The sequence below is a fragment of the Calonectris borealis genome, chromosome 14 (genome assembly GCF_964195595.1).
Source record: "Calonectris borealis chromosome 14, bCalBor7.hap1.2, whole genome shotgun sequence".
Taxonomy (NCBI): Eukaryota; Metazoa; Chordata; class Aves; order Procellariiformes; family Procellariidae; genus Calonectris; species Calonectris borealis.
Genome location: NC_134325.1, coordinates 21,462,389 through 21,489,062, shown reverse-complemented (window position 1 = coordinate 21,489,062; position 26,674 = coordinate 21,462,389). Strand labels below are relative to the sequence as shown.

General features: G+C 63.8%; 2 protein-coding genes across 2 annotated transcripts; both read left to right on the top strand.

Annotated features, from left to right (window-relative positions):
• Positions 1-443: 443 nt before the first annotated feature.
• B4GALNT4 (beta-1,4-N-acetyl-galactosaminyltransferase 4) lies at positions 444-13,904 on the top strand. Its single transcript, XM_075163849.1, has 19 exons — positions 444-551; positions 937-1,047; positions 1,557-1,652; positions 1,975-2,065; positions 2,387-2,487; positions 3,245-3,312; positions 3,760-3,838; positions 5,598-5,664; positions 7,212-7,355; positions 7,604-7,713; positions 8,039-8,139; positions 8,528-8,610; positions 9,373-10,651; positions 10,827-11,134; positions 11,393-11,546; positions 11,927-11,999; positions 12,090-12,243; positions 12,615-12,741; positions 12,947-13,904. Exons 1-19 carry the CDS (start codon positions 444-446, stop codon positions 13,059-13,061), a joined length of 3,369 nt encoding a protein of 1,122 aa, XP_075019950.1. The 3' UTR covers positions 13,062-13,904.
• A 5,033-nt stretch (positions 13,905-18,937) lies between these two features.
• PKP3 (plakophilin 3) lies at positions 18,938-26,245 on the top strand. The gene is made up of 13 exons (XM_075162827.1): positions 18,938-19,519; positions 20,550-20,626; positions 20,829-21,556; positions 21,965-22,088; positions 22,260-22,464; positions 22,695-22,869; positions 23,143-23,260; positions 23,546-23,713; positions 24,083-24,268; positions 24,537-24,690; positions 25,139-25,331; positions 25,745-25,832; positions 26,210-26,245. Exons 1-13 carry the CDS (start codon positions 19,294-19,296, stop codon positions 26,243-26,245), a joined length of 2,478 nt encoding a protein of 825 aa, XP_075018928.1. The 5' UTR covers positions 18,938-19,293.
• The last annotated feature ends 429 nt before the right edge of the window (positions 26,246-26,674 follow it).

Here is a 26,674-nt window from a genome sequence, read left to right as displayed (position 1 = left end):
GGGGATGGGTGAGAAAGGACGACCCCTGCTCTGATCTCTCCCAGCTCCTCATAAATAAGGGACAGATGGACAAAGGAGGAAGATGAGATGCCCAGAGAAAGCACGGGCTGGCGCTGGGTGAGGACGGAGCGGGACAGCAGGAATTGCATCTCGGCTCTCCGCGGGAGGAGGGTGAATCCTCCCAGCAAGTGCGGCACAATTACACCACCTCCCTAATAACGTCTTCCAAGGGCGCCGCTCCCCTCCTCCGGGACACTAATGAGTTCGTTTAGGCAAAGTTTGCTAATTATTTCTTTGGCACTGTGCATCCTAATGGGCTGCGCTTTGTCGATGCTGCGGTTCTCACCTGGGCTCGGAGCTGGGCTCTGCTTTCGGAGAGGGTCGGCTCCGCTCTGCGGGGGGTGGCACGGACCCTCCTTGCCCGGCTGAGGCCATGGGGGACGATGACTGTGAATCCTCCTGGGACAGGTGGCAGGGACATCCGTGCCCCCCTCGGCCCCATCCCTTTAAGGGAAGAGGGGGAGCGGAGAAGCACCCTGCTTCCTCTGCCCGTGAGTGGACGTAGCGGTTGCTTCTGCTCTTTTGGAGACAGAGCCCAAAATACTCCGTTTCCAGTAGCCTGTCAGAGTGGGCAAATATTTTGGATGAACAGAAAACTTACTGTTTGGGAGAAGTTTCTCTCCTTGGCAGAGGAAGGGAAACGAGTTTAGCTGGAACATTTTGAAACTCTGCTCCCTGGGACGCCTTGCCAATATTTTTCTGCCTCCTCCTGCCCCTGCTTTCCTTTGCCATTAACCTTGAAAGCTTTTGCCTTGGTTTGGCAACGCTTGACATCCAAAATGGGGTGTTTAGATCTAGGGAGACCTCCTGCAAGCACGGCCGGGGTGGCCCCGATCCCTCCCCATCTCTCATCTCTCCCTCCTGCTTCCTCGGCAGAACGACGGGCAGGACTTGGACGGCTGGTTTGCCAGAGGCCAACGGTCTGACCGAGCCACCACGCACCCCAAACTCAACCTGACCAAGCAGGCTTTGCCCTGGAACGAGCAGGTAAGCGGGCAGGGAGCAGCAAAGGGGGTGATGGTGGAGGAGGAGGTCCCAGCAGGAGGTCCACCCAGCCCCTCCCTGGGGAGCCCGCAGCCCATGCCTCCCCAGCGTGCCAGGCTCCAAAGCCGTCTCCAGCCACCCTCCTCCCTGCTCTCCATCACCCAGCCCGGCCCGGGGCTCTGCCTGGTCCCGCAGTCAGCGTGGTGCCCATGAGGATGAGCTCCTTGCCTGCGTGCGAGGAGCCGGAGGGTGCGTGCTGTGGGTGGGCATCAGCTCCCTCGTCAGGGTGTGCCCCCGCGTGTGGGTGTGCAAGGGGACATCTTGCTGCGTCTCTTCTCAGACGGGTCCAAGTGGGAGCTCAGCCCGTCCTCAGTGTCACTGCAGAAGAGTTGAGGCCGGGCAGGACATCAGGGGCTTGACATCCACGTTTCAGCCTGCCCTAATGCTGTCCTTGGGAGGCGAGGGGGGACGTGAGGAGGACACCCCGCTCATCTCCCTCTCTCGTCCCCCAGTACAAAGGGAAGGCAAACTTGCACGTCTTCGAAGACTGGTGTGGTGGGGCCGTGAGGCACCTGAGGAAGAACCTCCATTTTCCGCTCTTTCCCCACGTGAGTCCCAGCCCCGATGGCGGTGGGTCGGAGGGAAGGTCCGCTCATCCCTCTCTGGGTGCTGCTGGATCTCCACTGGCTGTGGGCTTGGTCCTCAAGACCTTTGCTTGCAGACTTCCAGGTTTGGTTCGGGGCAGGTAATTCCCAGCAGAGCAGGGATGGAGGGAGAGGTGGGCGGTGGTGGGACCTCCACGTCCCCTCTGGTGCCAGGGACATGAGACCCTGGGATAACAAGGAGGAGGTGGGCTGGGTGATGTTGGTGCAAGGCGTGAGCCTGGGCATGAACTGTTCGTGCTTTCATGTCCCTGTTTCTCCTCCGCAGACCCGCACCACAGTGAAGAAGCTGGCCGTGTCGCCCAAGTGGAAGAACTACGGGCTGAGGATTTTTGGCTACATCCACCCCTTCAAGGATGGTGAGTGATGGAGCTTGGCCTCTTCTCCTCCTGCAGCAACATGGAGAAGCTGCCTCCTTCCCCCTTCTTGGGCCACATGAGGACAGAAAGCCTCTTAAAGACAGTTCCCAATCCCCTGGCTCTTAGGCAGGAGAGTCTTTCGGAGCAAAGACCCTTTTCCCTGCTTGCTTCGAAGGGAGGTGAAGCCCCTGTCCCATCCAGGACGTGGGGTCCGGGGTGGTCCCATCACCTCTGTTCATCCATCCCTGTTTCCCCATCTCACAACAAGGCACCGGGGCTGCTGTACCCCTCTGTGGTGACCTTCTCCTTTGCTCTCCGCAGGGGATTTCCAGTTTTCCGTGGCATCAGATGACAATTCGGAGTTCTGGCTCAGCTCCGATGAGAGTCCGTCCAACTCCCGGCTGGTTGCGTTCGTGGGCAAGGTACGTGCTGTCATCCTTGACCCTCTGTCTTTCCCCGCGCCGGGGATGCTCGAGCTCCCTCTGAGAGCGTCTCCTCCCTTGGGGTGCCTCGCTCCTCGCTCCCGGCATGCTGATAACCATCCCGAGTGCCTTTTGGGGATCCCTAGCGCTCAATTAACAGCGTTTCAAACCCACGTTTAGCCACCACAAATTCTCCCTTCTACAAGTCCTGCTGCTGCAGCAGCTCTTAAAGGGAGTGCGCGGGGCCCGTGCGTGACTTTGCCAGAGGCAGCTCTCCTGCTTCTTTGCCCCCTTGGGAAATGCTGGGCTATTTCAGCTGGTTCCGTCTCTGCCCAGGGCCAGGCCTGATTTGGCCTCTGAAGGACCATCTGCCCCTTGGTCCCGTCCTAGGTGTAGCTACCAAAGGCCAGCTTATGTCCCAGAATAGGAGACTTGATATTTGCTCCTGGGTTTTCTTGACGTTAACTCCTATAACGGGAAACCCCGTGGTCCGTCATCGCGCCCATGCATTTTTGGGACCTTGGTGTTGGCCGATGATACAAGTTCTTGTGGCAGGAGTGCCACCAGCTGGGGACAAGCAGGCCCTGGGGTAGAGCTCCTGGGATATCCTCCTGCCTGAAGAGCCTTTCTGCAGCATGGCATAGTGCCCGATGGAGGTGGAGGAGAGATTCTCACAGCCTGGTGGGGTCTGGGCCTCGATCCCGCTTGGCCCGTGGTGTCCCTGGCGCTCTCACATGCTCCTTCTTCCTTCCCCCAGCTGGGTACCGAGTGGACGGCACCGGGAGAGTTCACCAAATTCAGCTCGCAAGTCTCCAAGCCTCTACGGTAAGTGTGTCCTTGCTCCCGCTGCCCATTGCAGGTGGATGGAGTTGGGGAGATGGAGCTGCTGGCTCCACGCTGGCTCTGACCAGTTCCTCCTCCCCAGGAGGTGACCCTGGCCATGGTCTCTTCCCAAAAGGCACGTGGGGTCTGGGCTGGACCATGCCCCCAGGCCCGTGGCTTGAAGATGTTGGGGGTTGTAGCCACCTCTGCAGATGATGAGGTGGGGACAAGGGATCCCCCGATCTCATGAAGCTTCTCAGCAGTGGGATGGGGGAGCAGACACCCCCATCATGCTGCCTGTCTCCTTGCCCCAGGAAGGTTTAGCCACATGTGAGCAAGACGGGGGGTTTTCTGAGATGGCTGCTCTAGCAGGGGAGCGCCCATCACCCTGCCAGTGGTAGCAGTCAGCTTAGCAACGTTCCCTAACTGGCTTCTTCCCCTCTTGCGCAGCCTCATGTCCTCCAGACGCTACTACTTCGAGCTGCTCCACAAACAAGACGACCGAGGTTCAGACCACGTGGAAGTTGGCGTGAGTAAATGCCCCCACCCTGTGCTCCTTTCAAGGCTTGTCCTGTTAAGAGCCAGCGCCAGGGCTTTTCCCAATGTGCGTTAAACGCTTTATCCTGGAGCAAAGCCACGATTTCCCCTGCCAGCAGCTCAGCTCGCAGAGGGGAGGCGTCAGCGTCGCTCTGCCGGAGCTGGGGCTCATCTCCCCATCTCCCTGGGCTATTCCTGTGCAGGACGCCTGGCACGGGCTGCTTTTCCCCGTGCTCATCCGATCCTTTCGTGCTGCTGGCCTTTCGGGAGCTAAAGACCCTGCCGTCCCTCACTTGTGCTGCTGCCTTGCCGATGAGCTCCGGTAATGGATGCTAACGGAGCAGCCCCTCTGCTCTGGGCTCCAGTGGCGCGGGGACACCCAGTTCTGCGTGGCCAGTCCCATCCCTTCTCCTTGGCCTTCTGCAGAAGGGCTGGCAGGGGTAGGAAGGTCCCCCACGGGCTGCTTCTCTGAGGAGCCCGTTGCCGTGGGCAAGGAGAGCCCGGACCATGTAAGGTCAGAGCAGGCAGGTCCCAGGACACCACCTGCGAGTGGCAGCCCACCTCGCTGGCTTGCATCCCGGGGTCAGTGGTGGGAGAGATGGCCGAGGCGATGGAGTGGTCCCTGTTTTCTTTTCCCCCATAGAGATACCCTGAGTTTCAAATCTCAACTTGTCTGCCTTGGCTGCACAACCCTAGCAAAGCCTGGAGCTTGGGCTGTCTTTGGGAGGGGAAGATGTTGGCTCATTAGCAAAGGTTTCCTTTCTCCCAAGCAGTCATTAATCACTGGAGTCAAACTTGTGCCAGCAAAGCATCAGAGAGGCTGACAACACCCCTTCCTCGCTGGCTGTCTCCTCCCCATCGCTCAACCTCGCCCTCCCAGGGCTCCATCTCGGTCCATCCCGATAAGATCTGCATTTCTGCTGTGAAAAACAAATAGATGGGGGAGACGTTTTTTTGCTGGAGGGGGGGAAGCCGTTCAGATGTTCAGAAAGAAACAACAACAACAAAAAAGCAAGACCCTAATGCGTCTCTCCCTGTGGGTGTTTAAGGGCTTGTCCCGACAAAGGCTCAAGACGTGCTTTTCAAATGCACGTGGTTAGGTCAGCGCAGGCAGCTATGAAGACCCTCCGAAGTCAATGCAAACTCCTCTGCTGCTAACGTGCGTTCAGGCAGCACCGGAGCGAGGTGCGGGAAGGAGAGGAGGTGGTGTAGGTCTCTGCGCGTCGGCTTGGCTCAGGTCCTTGGTGGGTGCCGTGGCCTCCCTGCTCCGTTCCCGAGGTTGAAGTGGGGCGTGCGGAGAAGCTGCCCCTGCCCCGGCATCGTCCCTCCCCTGCGAGGCAGGACGTGCGGCTGCGCTGCCTCCCGTGATGTTTTTGATGCCGCTGCTGATGCGGGGCTGGATCTGGCCTGCCGGCCCAGAGGACCACGGGTGGCCGTGTGGCAGCCCCGAGAGGGAAGCAGCACGAGCCTGTGTCCCACCGCCGGGAGCCCCCTCTCTGACCACGCAGGGGATGCCTGCTAATCCCAAATCACCTGGGGTAAAGGCAGGAGATGGGCCTGGGTCTGTGCTGGGGCAGGATCAGTCCTTTCCCTTGTTTCTCTCCTGCAGGGTCCGGCTGGGATCAGTGCAGGCGAGTTTCTGGGAGCTGGGGATGGGGGAGGACCCATCCTGGGGTGCCTGGGGTGGGGCAGCTGCATCCTGAACCCCTGCCACCCTCCCACTCCTCCTCCATCTCCTTTTTTTTTCCTAGTGGCGAGTTTTCCTCCCCAGCTTGAAGTTCGAAGTGATCGACTCCTCCTACATCTCTCTGTACACGGGTAAGGGCCACGCGTGTCCGCCTGCAGCCACGGCAAGGAAGCTCTTGAGGGGGCTGTACGTGTTGGTGCAGCCGGGGAGAGACGGCACCAGAGCCTGGGAAGTAAACCAGATCCTGGGAAATCAGATCCTGGGGGAAGATCTCAGCCTCTGCCCCCACCCCGAGCTTCTGCTGGGTGTAAGGAAGGAGGCAAAGGGCTGCGGTGGGTAGGGGTGATGCTGGGAGTGTGCTGCGACCCTCCTAAAAATGGGATGTGGAGATGACACGCCGCAGAAACACAGCTCTCCTGGTGCTCCAGCCTCGTCCCCGCTAATGAGACCGCGGAGGGCTGGCTCCTTGGCCTGGCCCTGAGTTATGAGGAGCTGTCGTGTAAGCAGGGATGGATGGCGCACGGTTTAATTAAATCTATAGATCTTCTGCTTCCTGCCCCTTCCTGGCAGCAAGAAAGGACTTGATAGATTGGTCCTGCCCCGGTGCTCAATACGCTGGAGGGCTGGTCATCAAACATGCCCTGGAAGGTGTCGATAAGGCAGGAGGGGACAGGCAACAGGCGGGGATCAATGGGGAGAAGAGGGATGGGGGGGTATTGCTGGTATTGATGCAGGTGCCCCTGAGATGGATGAAGTGCAGATAAATTTCCCCCTGAGCGCTATCCGTCAGTGCCAGCTCTTTCTGCTTCCCTTTCCTGCTTCCCGGCCCCTCAGACCCCAGCAGCATCCCGGGGCGAAGCCACGTCACTCACGGGGAGCCATCCCCATGGCGTGGGGGACGCCAGCAGCGCGCAGAGCATCCTCCTTCCTTCCCTTTCTCTGGGCTTTTCTGGGGGTCGCAGCCCAACCTCAGCCAGCTGCATGGCGGCGTCTGGGGAGCCTTTCCCTGCTGCAAGCAGAAGAATTTGGGGCTCGGGAAAGGGGGTCCTGTTCGCTTCAGGCCCTGCCTGCTTCCCCGCAGCTCCGCAGCAGGCAGGGCTGCCTGGAAAGGGAGCACCCGTGGGTGCTCGGGGCAGGCAGCTCTGAGCGTGGCCAAGGTGACCGGAGCAAGGTGACCTCCCTCGGGGAGGTCTGGGGGCTGGTTGATAGCCAAGGACAACGTGCCACCCTCATCCCTGAATAGGAGGCAAAACCAGCTCATGTTGCATTTACCTGCACCTCTACAGGGAAGAACATTCACGGTTTAATTCCTGTGTCCTTGGAGTTACAGCCCCCGAGCGTTCCCACCCCTTGTCTTTGAGCGTGGTGAAATCGGAGCTGGGCTGCCTGGCTGAGAACAGTTGTACCCTTGTCCTCTCGGTGCTCGTTAGTTGATGGCAATAATCATTAGACTGATTAGTCACGGGGTCTGTGAGCGTGTGAGAGGGCTGGAGGAGCTGGGTTTGCCCTCCTGCAAACACATCGGCTCCCCTGGGAGCAGGAGGAATCCACAATGCTCCAAGCCCACTTGGTGGGAGGGATGGAGAGGTTGGGAAGTGCCACCTTGGAGGATGCTCCTGGGACAATGCGCTGTATGTGTATGCCCGTCGGGTTCAGCCCCTGTCCTCGCCTTCTTCAGATGAATCGTCCCTGAAGATGAACCACGTGGAGCACATCCCGCAGACCTTGGCCAGCCACAGCGGGAGCTACCTCTGGGAGGCACAGCAAGACGAGCACGGGGCTGACATGCTGAAGCCTGACCCCAGGGACACCTTCTTCCTCAGTAAGCGGCTGGGACCGGATCCTCGCACATCTCCGTGGGGTTTTGGGGGAGGAAAAAGGCAGGACCTGGCTGTCACAGGCACCCGGAGCATCCCTCCTACCTTCTGCCCATCTCTTGGGTGGAGGGCATCTCTGCTGGGGTCTACACGGGGCAAGCTGGGATGGTTTGGGCTACAGACTATAAGGTGGCTTGGGCTACGGGGGTGGTAGGGCACGGCTTGGGGCTGAGCCGCGGCTGCTTCTCCTCAGCCCCTCCGATCGAGGCCTCCCGAGTCGAGGACGTGCTGGTGCCCTGTGCCTACAGCCCCACCTACGTGGTGAAGGACTTCCCCATCGCCCGCTACCAGGGCCTGCAATTTGTAAGTGTCTCCCTGCGACAGGGACGGGGTCAGACATGGTGAAGCAGCACGCTTTGCCCCCATCCCAGGGCAAGGGACGTTTTCACCTGGTTAAAATTCAGGAGAAAACGTCCCTTGCTGGAGGATCAGGCTGACCTTCCCCATCCTGACCCGAAAGGGTTTGGGTTAAAAGCCCCGTGGGGCGTTTGAGATGCTGGGGGTCACCTCGGCGTTGAGGGGCCGTGCCGGTGGCCTTGGGTCCACAGCTCCTAGCCCTGCCGGTCCCCGCGTCCTCAGAGTGAGCCTGCTCTGCGCCGGGGTGACGGCGGCGTGGTCATCTCCCCAGGTCTACCTCTCGTTTGTGTACCCCAACGACTTCACGCGCCTCACTCACATGGAGACGGAGAACAAGTGCTTCTACCGGGAGTCCCCCCTCTACCTGGAGAAGTAAGTGCTGGGGGGCCGGTGTTTGGGGGTGGTACTTGGAGGGGGAGGAAGGGGCTGATGTCAACAGGGTGCTCAAAGAGCTGGAGAAACGGCGCTGAGGTGATGCATCCTCAGCCATGTGTCCCCAAGCTCTGTCCCCCATGGAAGGGCCACCTCCAGGCTGCTCTTTTCCCATCGCTTGGGCACGTAGCAGCTTGAGACCTGGCAGCGCTCCTGGATTTTGGGAATCCCAGCTCCCTTCGGAGCCGGGCTGTGCCTGGGTGCCTGCGCTGCAGCTGGGGATGTTCCTTCCTACGCACACGTGGGCTCGCGTGTGTGCGAGCACATCCCTTTGCGCGTACACCCCTCCCTTATCTCCGGGACCTCATCTTTCCTCTCTCTCTCCCAGGTTTGGTTTTTATAAGTACATGAAGATGGACGAAGAGGAGGAGGATCCACGCCAGCGAGCGTTTCTCTTCCTCAACCCAGACAGTGAGTCACCACACCCCGCTGGCAGCTTTTTGGGCATCTCTCAGCAGCTTGGCACGGGGCTGAGCACTCGGCATCCTCGCCCACCAGCCCATCCGCTCGGGGCTGCGGCTCATCGGGCTGCGGCTCATCGGGCTGCGGCTCATCGGGATGCCTCCCGCGATGCCGGGGGGCTTGAGGAGGACAGGGCTGCACGGAGCAGCTTGCCTCTGAGCAGTCCCGCACGCTCCATGGTCACGCATCCCGCTCAGCTCAGCCACAAAGCTCTGCGGGATGTGGGAAGCAGGATGCTAGGGTTGGGATTCGCCCTCCCTGCTTCTTGAAGCTGTGTACCCGCATCTCATGGATTGGCCTGGTCAGTGGGCAGCAGGATACGACCGGACCTGGTGCGGAGTCTGGGGATGTCTGTAGAGGCTGGGGATGCTGACGGGGACCCGCAGGAGCCGGGTTGTTCAGAGCCTGCCTTGCTGTCGCTTTGCAGCCCGGCAAAGCCCTGGCAGGCTAGGTTTGCTCCCGGATGAAATAAGAGTGGTGCCGAGATGCAGCCAAGGTTTGGAGGGGCTGATGGGCAGAGCCTGGAGCTGCCAGCCCTGGTGAGCATCGGTCAGTGCCCGCCAGCTCTGCCTCCCGCGCCCAGTGGCTGTTCACAGGTTAATCTCTTGCTGCGGACGAGCTTTCCTTCCGTGTCTTGGGCCAGCGTGCTGCAGGGGGGTGTGCCCAGCGGCCGGGACCCTTGGGGTATTCATCTCTGCCTTCACTCCCTAGATTTCCTCGAGGATGAGGAGGAGGAGGAGGAGGAGGAGGAAGGAGTGGACAGCCCTGAGCACACAGACCCACCTCCCGAAGCCAAGGAGAAGAGCTTTGGGCCGGTACCCGGAGCCAAAGGGAAAGAGACCCCACCGGTCACCGGGGATTACGGAGACGACCTGGACTATTACAGCTTTCGCCGCAAGCAGGGCCAGGTCCGGGACGAGGCGAGCACGCCTGGGCAGCCGGGAAGATGGAGCACGTCCCGCCAGGCCAGTGCCAGCCCAACGGCCGTCCCCGAGGACCTCCAAGGCGATGAGGACGTGGGCCCCGTGCCGGAGCAGGTCCATGGGCGGATGCTCAGTTGGTTACCCCAGGATCCTGGCGAGGGTGAGGAAGATGAACTGGGGTTGCTAGCGTCTTCGAAGCATGTCGGAGCTCTGAGCCTCCAACCCCACCTCTCTGTTTCCATCTTTGGTGGCAAAGCCAAAACGCCGGGTCCCAACAAGTCTGCAACACCCAGGGAGGACAAAAAGCCCCGGAAAGCCCAGGAGAAGGTCTATGTGACCAGGCTGCAGCCGGGGAAGCGCAAAGCCCCGGCCCAGGAGCCGGTCTTCCCTGGCATCTTCCTTTACCCAAAACCTCTGAAGAAAGTCCATCTTCGCTCCAGGACCCCTCAGAAGCATTCCATCGCCTCCGGCAAGCTCCGTGCCATCCCTGGCCACCGGACCCCCTGGCTCCTGAGCAACATCTCCAAGGAGAGGGACCCTGCCAGGCGGAAGAGCCTGCGGGCAGGTGGCCGGAGGTGGGAACGTCCATCCAAGCTGGGGACCGAGCGGCAGGCGCTGCCCAGCCTCCTTGCCCTGGGGACCGAAGGACTCTTCAGTAGGGAGACCCATGAGGACACGACCCCTGCCCCAGGCAGGACAGCGGCCACCACTGATTACAACGCCTCCGAGGCGACCCGCTCGGAGGGGACACGGGTGACATCCTTTCTGAAGATGTCAGAAACGACGGCATCCCAGCAGGAGGAGGGAAAGGGCCAGGAGGAAGAGGAGGAGGAGGAAGAAGAGGTGTCGGACTACAGCTACGAGACCGGGGAGCTGCAGCAGAGCTGGCTGGAGGACTCCATCAACTGGCAGAGGACGTTCAGCGTCAGCTCGGTGGACTTTGAGCTATTGCGCTCCGACTGGAACGACTTGCGCTGCAACGTGTCGGGCAACCTGCAGCTGAGCGAGAGTGAGGTCGTCGACGTGGTGGCGCAGTACATGGAGAAGCTCAACGAGAAGAATGGAGGGTAAGGAGGGAGCGGAGCACGGGTGGGAGGTTGGGGGGACATGCCTTCGCCCTGCTCGGCCTCTTGGGGCCAGGTGAGCTGGATGGTGGGTTCAGGCCAACCCCTCGAGCAAGGGAGCTGCGTGGAGCAGAGCTCACGGTGATGGCGCTTTCAAGTGGTGCTCCTTTCCCCGTAGCATCTACACCCTCCTGAGGATCGTCAACGTGGAGAAGCGTCGGGACACGGCCCGGGGGAACCGCTACCTGCTGGAGCTGGAGCTGGCGGAGCGGGGCCAGCGGACGGTGCGGCTCTCCGAGTACGTCTACGTCCTCTTGCACCAGGGCAAGCAGGACGACAGCGCTGAGGCCAACCCCGAAGGGCCAGCCCTGGGGGCCACCGAGCCCCAGCCGGGCACCTGGAGCATCCTCTATGGAAGACCCGTCCTGTGCCGGCCCCTGCGGCTCAGCTGGAAGCAGGACGTCATGGTGCACTTCGTGGTACCTGGTAGGTGACAGCAGGACGCGTCTCTCCAGGGTCTCTGTGGCTCCCTCTGCTCTCAGCATCCTCTGGCGGGAGGAAGGCAACCCCTTTGCTCCCCGGTTGCATCCTCCAGCTGGCCCAAGGAGGGATGAGGTTCTCTCTTCTCATGAGATGCTGGGGCTATCGCTTCTCATCGGAAGGGGTGTTGGTTTGGTTGGGGAAGGGGGTGCTCTTGGGACCCCCATGGTGAGCCTGGGGGACATTTGTGGCTGTGTCCGGCAGTGAAGAACCAAGCCCGCTGGGTCCAGCAGTTCATCTCGGACATGGCCCGCCTGTACGGGGCTACGAAGGACGCCAACTTCAATGTCATCCTGGTGGACTTTGACAGCGACGACATGGATGTGGAGAAAGCCCTGCGGGATGCCCGACTGCCCCGGTAAGCCACCCCGCATGAGCTCCGGGTCCCACCCTGCTCCCCCCGAGGCTGCCCAGGGGGGTCTGCGGGGCTCCTCATGGTGGGACGGGCCATCCTGGTGGTGCTCACACAACCTGCCGCTCCTTCTCCAGCCCGGCACGGGTCTCTGCCTCACTGCCCCTCCCCTCCTCCTCCTTTTTGGGTGTTTAAACTTGTTTCTCACGTGGAGGAGACAGGGATGCAGAAACCTCCTCTGCCTCCGTGGGGGGACCCTCGGCATGAGTTGTAGGCCCCTGACCCCCGTCCTGAGAAGGTCCCCTCTCCTCGCTGATGGTCCCTTTCCCCCTCTTGGCTGTGTCCCTTTCGGTCACCAGCACTAACCCCCTGTCCGCTCTCCTCAGCTACCAGTACCTGCGGCGCACGGGGAACTTCGAGCGCTCGGCCGGGCTGCAGGCTGGCGTGGACACGGTCGAGGTGAGCCGGGGGAGAGGAACCAGCTCCTGCCTTGGCTTCTCTCCCGGAGCTTTCACCCTGACCCTCCCGCTTGTCTGTCCCCTCCCGTAGGACGGGCACAGCATTGTGTTCCTCTGCGACCTGCACATCCATTTCCCCCCCAATATCCTGGACAGCATCCGGAAGCACTGCGTGGAGGGGAAGCTGGCCTACGCGCCCATCGTCATGAGGCTGAGCTGCGGCAGCTCCCCGCGGGAGCCCAACGGTAAGCGGGGTCCCCTCCGCCGTGATGCCTTTCCAGCTAGACAGTGCCCCGCGCCCGCCCCAGGAGAGCTGCGGCGCTGGGTTTGGGTTACAGCCGGGCTCGGGTGCGCAGGGAGGATGGGTTTGTTTTGCTCTGGCAAGATGGGATTCAAGCCGAAGGGTGCTCGAGGCGCGCTGGGTGTGATGCCCCCCAAAACCAGGCTGTCACCCGGTGCACCCCCATGGGAGGTGATGGGGACAGACCCGTGGTGGGAAGGGGGGTTGGGACGGGGCGCTCCCATGGTTCCCAGGTAGCGGGGAGAGCGCAGAGGTGATGGCCTGAGGATTTGGGGGCCCCCCACACCCCTCGCCTCAATGCTCTCTCCCCTCCAGGCTACTGGGAGGTGAACGGCTTCGGCCTCTTTGGCATCTACAAGTCGGACTTCGACCGCGTGGGAGGGATGAACACGGAGGAGTTCAGAGACCGCTGGGGTGGGGAGGACTGGGAGCTCCTGGACAGGTGAGGCTGGGGGTCCCGGCAGCCCCATAACCCCCCGGGGAAGGGCTGGCCACGCAGATTTGGGCACATCCCCTGGGAAACCCTCCCTCCCCTCCGTCGCGCTGGCTAAAGGCTGGGGGGACGTGGCGGAGAAGGGGCCCCCTTTTAGGAGGGCTGCATCCATCCGCTCCCCTCCCTGAGCGGCTGTCCCTCCGTCCGGCTGCAGGGTCCTTCAGAGCGGGCTGGAGGTGGAGCGCTTGCGTCTCAGGAACTTTTACCATTACTTCCACTCCAAGCGCGGCATGTGGAACGCCCGCAGCAAGAAGCCACCCAAGGACTAGCGCCCCGAGCCCGGCCCGCAGCCACCGACCCCCCCCGCGCCCGCCGGAGGCAGGCCGCCGCTGGCGCCCGCTTGTCCCCGACCTCCACCGACGCGCCTCGGTGCCGGCACGGAGGGCACCTGTAAACGAACCGCGGTTATTTTGGGGAGGGAGGGAGCGGGGAGGGTGAAAGCGGGTGGTGATTTTTTTCTTAAGGGTCTAATTTCTTAGTCAGAAATGAATTTATTAACTCATTAGTGCCGGGACAATGGGCGTCCTGCTGTCGGGAGGGGTAAATCCTCTGGGCTGATCCCCGGAGCCGGTGAGTCCCTGGGGGCTGTGCCAGGCTGGTGATGCTGGAGGCAGAAAAGCGGTACCCAAGCTCGCAGCCGGCACTCGCTCTGCAGCCCCTTTGCTGGGTTGTCCCCCCCAAAATGCCCAGCACCTTATCCCTGTGCCAGGCTGGAGAGCTGAGCTTTTTGGGGGGGCTGCTGGTATCCACAGGAGGCTGCAGGTGGTACGAGCCCGCTGGGGCTGCCCAAACCCTCCTGCTCCCCTCCCCGGGACCCATGGGGCCACCGTGGAGGGGAAAGGGGGTTCGGCTCTGCCCTGCTGCATGGGGACACGTACGGGGTGGGGGGCAGAGCCCCTTGGCGCCATGGGCTGGCATTGCCTGTGCCTGGGGGGCTGGGTTGGGATGGGAAAGGGCAGAGCCCAGAGCAGGTACGGGAGCAGGGGGAGAGCAAAAGACGTTTCCAAGCTAATTTCTGTGAAATTATGAGGTAGGAAGCTGTTTTCAGGAAGTTTTGTCTGTTTTGGGTTTTTTTTTATTCTTAAAAAATAAAATCAATGTCTTGGCTGGGATTTCCTTCCCCTCCATCACTCCCGTGCCTTGGCAGGATGTGGGGCACAAAAAGCCAGGTTGGCCTCTGTCCCTCGCCCCTCGCGATGGCAGCTGACCGTGCAGGCTGGGAGGACGCTTTTGCCTGCTCCAAATCGCTGCTGCCGCTTGTAACACCCAGCAGGGCTCAGGGAGCCCGACCCGGCGGCAGGGCGGGGAGGAGAGCCGCCTTGCCCCGTGCTTGCGGGGAGCTCGCTGGGGAGCGCACCGGTGGAAGCATTGGGCTGAGCCTGGCTGGCGCTGGGAGGAAAGGTCAGAAACCCCCAGGCAGGGCTCCCTGCGCTCCCGGTGGGACCGAGGAGGAGGAGGACGGGTACGGGGCAAGGATCCGCTCTCTTTGGTGGGAGCGGGCAGCAGCAGTTTTGTGCAGCGAGGAGGAGGAGGCAGCAGCTGTGTGTTTGATGCCCGGACGCACGCCCGGGCTTGCAGGGAGGTTGCTGAGCCTCCGCCCCGCACCTGGGCTCCACCCGCGCAGCTGCCTGCACCCCACACGCTGCACGGGGGGCTCGCCCCGATGCTCCCCCAGGGCTGGTGAGCTGCGGGGAGAGCCACGAGCTCCTCCGCTCGCTCCCGCGCGCCCTTGAACGCTTGTTCGCAGGACGGCCGTGTCTGCCCGAGCTCTTTGCTCGCCTTTTCCCCTGGCGTGTGGACGTGCCCGGCTGCACGCAGCGCCTCGTGGGCTCCAGCAAAACCGCTTTGCCAGGGGCCCGGCTGCTGCGAGCTCCTTCTGCTCCTCAGCTGGGTCACCCTGTCCCTGCACATCCCCTGGGCTGCGACCACCGCATCCTTGCTGCCCTCCCCCGTGAGCTTTCTACAACCGTGAGCACCCCTGGCAGAGCTGAAGTAGCCCCGGAGTTTTCCCCCCCAAGTGTTTTATTCCCCATCTGCATCGCCCGGGCTCTGAGCATCCGCTGAGTTTTGGGGTGAGGATGGAGGTGGTGGGCTCAGCAACCTGCTTACCATCAGAAAACAGCCACAGTCTGGGCCTCTGGGGGCTTTTTACCCCAAATTGGCTACTTCTGACCCCGGGATTTGCTGGGAGGGGACAGTCTTGGGCAGGCAGCGGGTTTTTCTCTCCACGCTGCCTGTTTTTTCCAGCGCTTTGGAAGCGCTTTGTTGTGGGCGAGGGCTCTGCCCGCTCTGCTGGGAGTTGGCCTGTGGGCTGAGAAGTCCCCGGCAGGGCGGGTGGCCCCGCGGAACCCCGGGGCCAGCAGCGGGATCCCTAAAGCCACCTTTCCTTAGGCACGACTTTTCCAGCAGCTTCCCAGCTGGGCGAGCTCGCAAAGCTGCCGGCATTGGAGCGGGCACTGGGCTCAGCCAAATCCAGAGCTGCCGCTGATGCTGGAAGGGACTGGTGCCACCAGCCCCATCCCCACTGGGGACACTGGTCCAGCCCCGCTGGGTGGGAACAATTCGGAGCCGGCAATGGTGTCTGCTCGGGGCAGTGCCGGCAGCAAAATGCCGGAGGGTTTTGTTTCTCCAGCAGTGGCTGAGCTGTGGTCACGGGGAGCACGCGGGGACCGCGGGGAGCCTCTCCCAGGCCAGGCGCAGGAGCCCCAAGTGACAGCAGGGTGCAGGCAGGTCCCCGCTTTTAGAGGAGCAACCCCGGTGCTGGGGTGAGGTGTTGGCCGGGCGGCTCGCCCTGCCCCGGGGGCACGCTGGCGAAGGCGTTGGGGCTTGTTCGGGGCAGCAGAGGCGAATGGCAGCCCGGCGCGGCCTCGCTGCAGGGCTGCCCTGGCCACGGGGCCGAGCGAGGGGTTGGTGGAGGGCGAGGGGGAGCACACCTCCGGGCTGAGAACGGGCCAAGCAGGACAGCAGTGGCCAGGTGGAGGGTCCTGGGCAGCCTCCCGCCCTACGCCAGGCTTTGCCTGGGGGGTCACCTCTCGGCAGCCCCCAGCGAGCGCCGGGTGTGGCGTGGAGCCCGGGCTGCGGTGCGGGTGGAAGCGATGGCCCCCAAACTGGTTTGGCCCGTTTCAAACGCTCCCTCTCGGCTTATCTGGCTTCAAAGGGCTCCTGCTCCATCCCACACATGCAAACACGCTCTCTGTGAACCCCCGGGGCCCAGAGAAGCCCCCCCCTCCCCCCCCAAACCGTGCCACCCCCCAGCTCTGCCTCCCCTCCATCTTCTCCTTTTGGCAGCCCCAAAACCCTCGTTGTTGCACCCGTGGGTGCCCTGTGCTGGGGGGGTTCAAGGGGATGCGGTGGAAAGAACACGTTGGACCACGGCCATGGTGGTGGGGACCGATGGTGACTTTTTGGAGCATCACGAAGGCAGCTGAGATGCAGCTCCTCTGCCCGGATGGGGCAGCCGGGACCCCCGGGCACCCTGTCGGCACCTCGGCCGTGCTGAGGCTTTTTGTGGAGCCGCCACAAGCCCCAAAAGCCCAAACTTGGCTGCGAGGCGAGCGGGTTTTGAGCGCACATGCAAAACAACGGCAAAGAGACTGGTTGGGTAAGCTCCCGGGGCGGGCCCGCGCCGCGGCCCCACGCCCGCCGCACCGGCCCCGCTGCAGACGGCATCGCCCACCCCCTGCCGGGGCGCCCGGCACCCGTGTAGCACCCAGGGGTGCACCCGCCTGCCCGGGAGGATGCTGCAGGGCAACGGCCCTCCAGGGCCACCCAACAAGGTACGTGCCGGCCGGTCCCGCACCCATCGGCGTGACTGTCCCCAACGCGGGTCCCCAGGGAAAGCCGGTGGCACCCGCCCTGCCACCAGTCCCCATGCACCGGGTGGAAAGGGACAGCGCGGATGCTGGATCTGGCAGCTGCCTGCTCCTGGCCAGCTTTGGCCAAGAGGCTTTTTTCTCCTCTCGTGCCTCAGTTTCCCCAGCGTGGCTCTTGGCACATGTGCGCTGTGGCCAGGCTGCGTGGTGCCGCGTCAGCCACTCCCTGCTTGAACTGCCGATGGCACCGGCAGCCACGGGCTTCCCTGGGGACCCGGTTTTGGGGACAGGCACTCGGTGGTGCTCAGGGGGTGGGAGAGGACAATGTGCACCCAGGAGTTGGGGTCTCCCTGGGGATGTGGCTCTGTCACCCCACGGAGGAAGGGATATGAGTGCCTCCAGGCTGGAGGGGTCAGTGACTGCTTTAGGGACCCCCAGACCGACTTTATTTAACCCTGCGTCACCCTGACCGTGGCCGGATCCCCTCGGGAATCCCCCAATTTTGCTCCAAATGTGGGGGGGTTTTGTGCCAATTTACTGCTTTATAAGCATCCCAGCGGATCCCCGCTCCCATCCAACACCTTCCCCTATTAACGAGCCACTTTACGAGGCGAGCGCTGACAATTTCGGCTTCAAATCTGCCTCAACCCCCCCCAAACCCCCCATGACCCCCCAGTTTCCACCTTTAAGCTGCAGGGCAGTGTCACACCGGGGAGATGGGGGCTTGGAAGTGCGGCAGAGCCTGGGGGAACGGGGCTGCCAGCAGGCTCGGGGCCATCCCTGGGAGCCTCTTCATCCCCCGGGGATGGAGGGGCTCCTGGGGCCGTCCCCAAGCCCCTCGGTGTCTGGCACGGGGACGGCGGGCAAGCATCGGCTTGCACAGGGAGCGAACCGCCCTCCCCGCCTGCTCCTGGGGGGGAACCCGTGATTCATCCGGGCTTGGAGGGTTGGGAGCGCCCCGCTGAGCTCTGCCAAACTCAGTGCACCCACCGACACTCCCCGTGTGGGTGGTGCTGAGGTGGGAGAAGAGGGGGGGCCCTTGGAGTTATCCCTGGGTGCTGCACCCCGAAAGGGTCAGGTGTGACCCCTAAGCAAAGGGAGGGCTCCCAGTAAACCCACAAAGTCCCTGGACCCCCCGAGAGCTGGGGAGGTGGGTCTCCCCGCATCGGTCCCCAGGCACCATGCGATGGTGGCACCAGGGTTTGCAGCCCACTGAGGCTTGGGGATCCCATCAAAGTGGGGACCGTCACCCCAAAACACTCGCCCGCAGCTCTTGCCACCCTGCCCCGGCTGCTCCTGCTGACGGCGGCACATTCCTCAGGGACAGGCGCCCTTTTCACCCTCCTAACGAAGCACTGAAGCCATCCTGGTGTTGTCATAAATGTCCCAGCATTGTCATCACTGGGTGTCGTAAGCCCTGGCCAGCTCACCGGCCAGCAAAGCCCGTACGCTTCTGCCAGGCGGGTTTGGAGCGGTGACGTCGAGCTTGCCGGGGAGCCGAGGCCGCGTCGCCACGCTCGCCTTCAAACGGCCAAAGCCGGCACCAGCTTCTCTGGTGGATGGACAAAACGCGCCGTGCCCACGAGCAGGGGCAGAGCCTGAGTGCCTGGGTGCGGCTGAGAACGGGCACAGCTCGGTTCAGGAGTGAGCAGCTCAGTTAGCAAGTCAGGGGCCAAGGGAGAGTGGCGTGAACCAACACCGTGGGCATTTTGGGAGCTGTTCCTGAACACAGCGGGCTGGGGGGGTACGTGGCGTCCCCCACCCCGGCCATGCCGAGGTCGGCTGGGACGGCTCGGCGGGTGGGGCAAGCCTAATTAGTACCTGTGCGGTGGCAGCGGCTGAGTCACCCCGTGTTCATTACCACCGGGCCTGCCGGCGCTGAGCTGCCCCTTTTTTTTGTTTTGTTTTGTTTTGTTTTGTTTTGTTATTGTTGTTTTTTAATTCCCCGGCTGATTTGACAAGCAAAGCAGGGAGAGCCTGGCCAGTAATTACTGCCAATTAGCCCCTGCTCCGGCCCTTCGGCGAGGCAGCGCCCCCCCCAGAGGGGTTTTGGTGGGCAGCCCGAGGGGGCTGGGGTCAGCGGTGGGGCTGCCCGGGGGTCTGGGGCTCTCCTGGGAGGCCGTGTTGGGGGTCTGGGGCTTGCCAGAGGGACAATGTGGGGGTCTGGGGCTTGCTGATGGGGCCATGTGGGGGTCCAGGGCTGGCTGGGGAGCTTGCCCAGGGGTCTGGGGCTCTCCAGGGAGGTTGCCTGGGGGTCTCGTTGGAGTGACAAGGTGGGGGTCGGGGGCTCAGTGGCAGGGCCATGCAGGGGTCCGGGGCTCTCCAGAGCGGCCATGCGTAGGTCTGGGGCTCGCTGGTGGGGCTGCCCGGCAGTCTGGGGGTCAATGGGGAGGCTGCCCGGGGGGGATCCGGCTCTCCCCGCCGGGGCCGCAGGTACGACCACCCCGGGCCCCCCAGGGGCTTCGCCTCCCTCGCGCCCTCGTCCCCGCGAGGTCGCCCCGGGTGCCTCCACCTGCGGCAGTGACGGTGGCGGCGGGGCCCGGTGCGGCCCCCTCCTTCCCGCCGGCGGCAGTGGCCGAGGCGTGGCGGCGGCGGGGCGGGCCGGGTGCCTCCCTACAGCTCAGGGAAGCCGCCGCCGCGCTCACCTGCGCAGGGCGGCCTCGCTCGCCTCGGCCTCCGCACCGCCGCCATGCAGGAGACTAACACCTTCTTGCTGTCGGCCCTGCAGCCCGAGGCCGGCGTCTGCTCACTGGCCTTGCCCTCGGACCGGCAGCTGGACGGCAGGAGCCGGGAGGCGGCCGAGGCCCAGCGGCTGCGCAGCGCCCGCGTCCAGGAGCAGGTCCGCATCCGCATGATGCTGAGGGGGCAAGCGGCCACTCGCCCCGAGGCCCCCGACCACGTCGATGGCGGCAGAGGTGGGAGAACCCCCGGGCGCACGCGTCGAAACAGGCGGCGGGAGCTCCTTGGCCTGCCCCGGGCTTCGGCTCGCACCCTGGCGTGGGGCTGGGGGTTGCCCCCCAGCCCGGCCGAGCCCCCCGAGCCCCCCGCCGCACCCCCAGCACCGGGAATGGGGGCGGCACGGCCCCAGCGTGGGCTCGTTTCACCCCACTCAGGGGTCGTGCCTCGGTTTCCCCACCTGCCCTCTGGGGGGGATTTGCAGTGGGGGGGATTTGCACTGGGGGGTCCCACACCCCACTTTGGGCTGCGGGGGGAGGTTTTTCTTGCCCTGGCAGATCCCTCCCCGTGCCCCCCAGCCTCTGAGCGGCGCCGCTGGCCGGGCTCCAAGCTCCTCCATTTAACGTCTGCGCTCGCGGCCTCCGCCCTGCTGCTTCGCCCGACACCGGCGCGGGCTTTCACCGAGCCCCCCGATCCAAGGTGCTGGGGGACCACAGCGGTGGGGAGAGACTCCCCTCCCGGCACCCCGCGGGCTCTCCCGGGCGCGGGTGTGAGTCACGCTCCCGTCACCGCCGGGACTGGCAGCGTCCTCCCTGTCCCCGCCGGTGGCCCCAGGGCGGTGGCAAGGCGGGAGGGCGGCGCGGGGTGCAGTGGGGCGGCTGGGTCCCCACCGGGCTCCCGTCCCCAGGGTGGTGGAGCTGGGACTGGCTTTGGGGGGGATGCCTGGGCTGCCAGTCTGGCTATGGCGGAGGGAATCAGGCTGAGCCGCCGCGTCCCCGCCAAGATGGCAATTACTCCCCTTGCCGTTGGGGCACAATGGAAGGCGGGGAGGCTGCTGCTCGGTGCTGCCGCCGCCTCTCCTGCTCCTCGTTGCCAGCAGACAGGCGAAGGCAGTGTCCTCCCGCTCCCTTGTCCCCCTCAGCGCCGCCGGCACTGCCGCAACTCCCAAAGCAGGTCCCCCCGGAATGAGTTGAGGGGGATCTTTGGTCCCCAAGACCACCCCTTTGGCCCCGCAGTGCTCATGTTGATCCCTCTGTCTCCGTGCCGCAGGTGGTCAGTATGGCACGACCCTGCGCTCCTCCTTCAGCTCCTGCTCCCAGAGCAATGGCTTGGATCCCAAAGCCTCGGTACGTACTGGGGGGTTCGTCCCCCACCCCACACTGGCGCCCATCACCGTGGTAGCTGGGGATGCCGGCAGAGACCCAGCCGTCGGCTGTAGCTTTGTTTGTGCCAGGGGAGGCTCTTGGCTCCATCCTTTCCTCTCCCCATGGTGGGGATGGAGGGACAGGCTCGTGGGCACCTCCGAACCCCACACTTTCCCCCCCGCAGCTGTATCAGCCGCTGGCCAAGAAGGATTTTGGCACGCTGAAGGGCAGCAGCTGGTCCTCGCGCTCGGCGGTGGACCTCACCCCGCACAAGCGGATGGCGACCATCAGCAACGGGGTTCTGGCAAAGGGCCGGGGCTACGGCACCGGCTACGCCATGTCGCAGGCTGCCAACACCTCGCCACGGCCCAGCTCCTTCCACGAGCGCAACTACCGGTCCCGGCAGAACTTCGACACCCTCTCGCTGCGCTCCCTGCGGCTAGCCGACGGGCCACTCCAGCCCACCGCCATCGCAGATGACCGCTATAGCGTCATCTCAGAGCAGCTGGACCCCGTGGGTCACCGTCCCCTCTACAAAAGCCAAGGCAACGGTGGCTTCACCCGGTCCTACACCTTCGAGAGGCAGATGAGCGCCGGCTCCACCGCCAAGGCCGCCTCCGACTGGCTGGAGGGCGGCGAGGTGACCCAGAGCCGCACCATCCGGGCACCCGCCATGCGCACGCTCCAGCGCTTTCAGAGCAACAACCGGTCGCGGCTTAGCACCGGCTCCTTTGGCAGCATCCAGGCGGCCTTGCAGGCGGGCGTCGGGAGCTCGTACATGGGGATGGTGGAGCACAGCTCCCGCGCGCCCTCCGTGCGCAGCCTGGCCGAGTCCAGCCACCACCTCCAGGACCAGCGCGCCATGGAGATGTACAATGGGCACAGCACGCTGCTCAGCCACCAGTCGGGGGGGTGAGTGCCAACGGGGCTGGTCCGGCACCGGCTCAGTCCTTGTCCTCACCTCAGTCACTTGGCCAGTTGAGGGGAAACCCCTCCGTCTCTTGCCTGGCGTTACCTTGCTGCAAGGGGCGGGGTGAGATGGTGGGCACAATTTGGCCCCACGGCAACCCAACGGCATGGGCTGACCTCCAAGCGTGTCCTGCATGTGGCCTTAGCCCCTCTCATGGGTACATCCTGAGGCGTGAGGGTAGGAAGATGCTCATCCAGCTGGGTCTGGAGTGCCACGCCCCAAGAGCGTGGTGGGGAGGGAGATGGGTTGACGCGTCTCCTCCGAGATGCAGGATGTGGTGGGGTGCAGAGGTGGAGGACCCCTGTGGGATGCTCTGCTCGGGCTCTTCCTCACCTGCCTGTGGCTTCCAGGTTTGACGACATCGACCTGCCCTCCGCAGTGAAATACCTGATAGCCAGCGACCCCAACCTGCAGGTCCTGGGCGCTGCCTACCTCCAGCACAAATGCTACAGCGACAGCAACGCCAAGAAGCAGGTGAGCACCCAGGAGCCAAAAGGGAAGGGACTGTCCCCAGCCCCTCTGCCATGGTGGGGTGCCCCAGGGAGGGTGGAGGAGGTGGAGGGAGCCCCAGCCGAACGGGAGAGCGGCTGGGCGTCTCGGGAGGGCGGCTGGGCGTCTCAATGCGGCTGGGCTCTCCCCTCCCAGGCCCGCAGCCTCCAGGCCATGCCCAAGCTGGTGAAGCTGTTCAACAGCCCCAACCAGGAGGTGCAGCGCCATGCCACGGGCGCCATGCGCAACCTCATCTACGACAACGCCGAGAACAAGCTGGCGCTGGTGGAGGAGAACGGCATCTACGAGCTCATGCGGACGCTGCGGGAGCCGGATGACGAGCTCCGCAAGAATGTCACAGGTTGGAGACGATGGCAGGGGCGGGCAGGGGTCCTCCTCCCCTGAGGGTGGCACATGATGCCCCCACCCCACGAGTAAAGCTGGGCTGACACTTCACGGGGATGACGTCTTTGCATCATTGTTACCCACCCTGCCCCATGGGTGCTCCTGGCTGCGGGTGGTCCGCGTGAGCCCCCTGGGGAGGTGAATCAGGGTGGACGTGCTCTCCAGCCATTCCCCTCCTCCGCGCAGGGATCCTGTGGAATCTCTCCTCCAGTGACAACCTGAAGGATCGCCTGGCCCGGGACACGCTGGAGCAGCTCACGGACCTGGTCCTGGTCCCCCTCTCTGGGCTGGGGGGCTCGGGTGTCATCCAGCAGAACCCCTCGGAAGCAGAGATCTTCTACAACTCCACGGGCTTCCTCAGGTACCTGCTCTGGGCCGGCTCTGGTCCTCCCACGGTGCGTAAAGTTCTGGGTGGAGGAAGAGACACCATCTGTGCTGTATACATAGGGAGCAAGGTCCCCAGGGCTCGTTTCTGGGGTCCCCATCCCTTGCAGCACTTGTGCATCAAGGCAAAGCCTGGTCAACCTTATGGGAGAGGTATTAGCTGCCCTCCCCGTGGTAGTGCCTGTGGCAGGAGGGGGGTGGCCGTGGGGAAGCCCCTTCTCGCCATGATGGACCCGTGTTCCCCGTGCAGGAATCTCAGCTCTGCCAGCCAGCAGACTCGGCAGAAGATGCGCGAGTGCCACGGGCTGGTGGACTCCATGATCCACTATGTGAACAGCTCCCTGGAAGTGGGCAAGTCAGAGGACAAGGTGAGCCCCGGGAGCTGGGTGCTGAGAGGGTTTGGGTGCCCTCAGGCAGGGTGCTGCTCCCTCCCTCCTGGCAGCTGCCTGGCCATCATGGTGCAAAGGCACATCTTGATGTGATGGTGGGAAAACCAGTCTGGCTCTATCCAGTGGGGCACCGCTGCTGTCATCGGAGTGACTCTGGCCACGGACCCCCATGGGATCGCGCCCCAGGGGACGTGCCAGCTGGAGATGCACTGGCAGGCAGCACAAGGACCGACACCCTCATGTCCCATCTCCCCCCCTCCGCAGAGCGTGGAGAACGCCGTCTGCGTCCTGCGCAACCTCTCCTACCGCCTGTACGACGAAATGCCCCCGTCCTCCCTCCAGCGCCTGGAAGGCCACAGGAGGAACAACAGCAGCACGGTGACGGGCGAGCTGGTGGGCTGCTTCAGCCCCCAGAGCAAGAAAGCACGAGAGGTCAGTGGCTGGGAAGTGGTGGGCACCACGACGGCCGTGTCACCTGGGGCGGGGTTGGCACTGGGAAGCAGCTGGCAGTGGAGGTGACGCTGGGGCGGAGGTGGACGCCAGCTTCAGCTGATGGGTGGGACACGCGGGTGAGCTCAGCAGAGGGTGAATCAGGTGTGTGGGGTGAATTAGGGTGCCAAACCCCCACTTTGCTATGCCATGGGGCATGACGCAGCCGGGGTGACCTGCCGGGTCACTGCCAGCCTGGAACTGCCCGACGGTTGAGGCCAGGCACGCGGGGAAAAGGGGACACCAGCAGCAAGGGATGCTGCAGAGGAGACATCCCCTATGAGTCTAACAGTGGTGCCCCCGTCCCTGCAGCACTACCTGAATGCGGACATTGTCACCTTCACGGAGGTCTCCAAAGACCCCAAGGGCATGGAGTGGCTCTGGAACCCACAAATCGTGGGCATCTACAACCGGCTGCTGCAGCGCTGCGAGCTCAACAAGCACACGACGGAGGCGGCCTCGGGCGCCCTGCAGAACATCACTGCTGGGGACCGCAGGGTGAGGGCACGGGAGGGGAACATCCCCTGGGGCTTGCCCCGTCTTGCCTGGTTGTCCCCACCCCTGGCCAGTCACTGCTATGCGCAGGGAGGGGATGCACCTCCCTGCGGGTGGGTACCAGCCTTTCCTGGGTGGGGGACGTGGCCATCACGCTACTCACCACCTGAGCTGGCCCTGTTGAGCAAGAGGGGGAGGAAGATGGGGCGGGAGGAGGCGGCAGCCGGTGGGTCCCTGGTGGGTGTATCCAAGCGGGTGTTTGCCTCGGCAGTGGGCGGGCGTGCTGAGCCGGCTGGCCCTGGAGCAGGAGCGCATCCTGAACCCCGTGCTGGACCGCGTCCGCACCGCCGACCACCACCAGCTGCGCTCCCTGACGGGGCTCATCCGCAACCTGTCCCGCCATGCCCGCAACAAGGACGAGATGTGTGAGTGCTGGGGAGGGACGGGCAGGGCCAGGGCTGCGGGGAGGAGCCCGACGGACGCCCTCCACCCTTTTCTTCCTTGGTCTGGCCTCCAGTTACCTCCAGCCGTGTCTCAGCACCTTCTGGCCTGCTGCATCCCTGCTCACAGCTGAGTGCACGGCGGCCGGTCCATCCCCCATCTCCCGTAACGGAACACTCCCCACACGTTCTGCTCTGCCTCCAATCTCACCATCCCACTTGGCTTTGCCCCCGTCCCCCAACTCCACTCCCAGGTGCCAGGTAGTCTCAGCAGAGACTCCAGAGAGCAAAGGGCTTGAAGATGTCCCTGGTGCTGCCCCGCTGGACCCTCTGTCCCGTCATTGCCCCTGGGAGGTTGCAGGGTTCATCCCCAAGCTGCTGTGTGTTCCCCGGGTCTGGCCACCAGCCCTGATGTGATGCCTTTGCCTACCAGCGACCAAGGTGGTCAGCCACTTGATCGAGAAGCTGCCGGGGAGTGTCGGGGACAAGGCACCGCCCGCCGACGTCATCGTGAACATCATCGCGGTCCTCAACAACCTGGTGGTGGAGAGCCCCATGGCTGCCCGTGACATCGTTTACTTTGATGGCCTCAGGAAGCTCTTCTACATCAAGAAGAGAAGGGACAGGTGGGAGCTCCCTGTCCACTCTACTGTCCCAGCTCGGACCTGGGGTCCAGACCTGCTCTCCCCTTCCTCCCTTGGTCCAGCAAAGTGGAAGAGGGTCACAACCAGTCTCCCTTCCCAAGGCTTGGTGTTGGGAGTCCCCAAACCAGCTCAGGGTGTCCTCAGGACACCCCATCACAGGGTTGCCGATCGTTGCAGCCACCTTCTTCCCATCTGGGTGCTTCTCACCTCTCCTGCCAGAAGCGGTTGCCACCCTGCCCATTGTGGTGGGCTCCAGCCTTTAGTCTTCTGCCTCTTCCCACCAGCACTAAGTCCGCAGCCCCTCCGGGCCCTTCTGGGGTGGTATCCTTGGGCTGATGGGCACCATCCTGTGGCCAGCAGTACCCAAAGCTCATTGCATCCTGTCCTTGTCCCAGCTCGGACAACGAGAAGTCCTCCAGAGCAGCAGCCAGCCTCCTGGGCAACATGTGGCAATACACCAAGCTCCACCGGGACTTCAAGATGGTATGTACCACCCTCGGGTGCCTCCTCCAGCCGGTGGGATCCTGGGGTGGATCCCAAGGAAGTCAAGGCCAGGGCCTTCACCCCGGAAAGCCACGCCACCCAAATGCTTCCAGGCATACGATGGGCCCCAACTCCACGCCTCCCCCTCCTGAAGGGGCGCGGATGTCCCCAGAGCATCGTCCCTGTGGTGGCACCAGTGGGGTGGGGACAGCCACGTGCCCAGCGTGGGGACAGCGTGGCCCTGTCAGTGCCAGAGCAGAGTGGGTTTGTGTTCGCATTCCCACCCCCCAGTGAGGCATGGGCAGGGGTGTCCTCAGGCAGGGAAGGTGACGGCGCTGGCGTCCCCCCTGTGTGACGGGTGGCCTGTCTCCTTGCAGAAGGGGTACCGGAAGGAGGACTTCCTCGGCCTGTGAGGACAATCCCCGGGAGCCGGACTGCCCAGCCCTGACTCTCCCCGCCGGGATGCTCCTTGCTGCCGGCCGTGCCCTGGGGAGGCTGCTCGCCGCCGGACCCCCGCTCCGTAGCATAGTCCCTGCCGCGTCCCTCACGACTCTCCCCTCTAGCCAGGTCCCCCTTCCCCGGATGGGGGGACACTTGTCCCCCCTCCTGCCGCAGCAACTGCTTTTGGTTCTGCTGCGGGGCCCCGCTGGGACCCCAGTTAGCTGGGGACAGCCCTATGGCACCCGAGGGTCCTCAGCCCCTGGGGACCCTGCCCGCTCCTGGGGAGCCGGCTGTAAAGCTCAGCTTGTCTCGTGGCTCGGCGGAGGAGCAGGAGCTGCAGGGCTTTGGGGAGGCTCCTGCAAAGCAATGCTGGTGGGGAGGGGGGCTTCTGGGGGCACCCC

Bases quoted from the DNA above. Each gene is read 5' to 3' on its own strand.
- B4GALNT4 (XM_075163849.1), top strand. From the start codon at position 444: ATGACTGTGAATCCTCCTGGGACAGGTGGCAGGGACATCCGTGCCCCC. The intron at 12,000-12,089 runs GTGAGCCGGGGG...CCCCTCCCGTAG, and splicing joins CTGGCGTGGACACGGTCGAG to GACGGGCACAGCATTGTGTT. The intron at 12,742-12,946 runs GTGAGGCTGGGG...GTCCGGCTGCAG, and splicing joins GACTGGGAGCTCCTGGACAG to GGTCCTTCAGAGCGGGCTGG.
- PKP3 (XM_075162827.1), top strand. From the start codon at position 19,294: ATGCAGGAGACTAACACCTTCTTGCTGTCGGCCCTGCAGCCCGAGGCC. The intron at 20,627-20,828 runs GTACGTACTGGG...TCCCCCCCGCAG, and splicing joins GCTTGGATCCCAAAGCCTCG to CTGTATCAGCCGCTGGCCAA. The intron at 21,557-21,964 runs GTGAGTGCCAAC...TGTGGCTTCCAG, and splicing joins CTCAGCCACCAGTCGGGGGG to GTTTGACGACATCGACCTGC.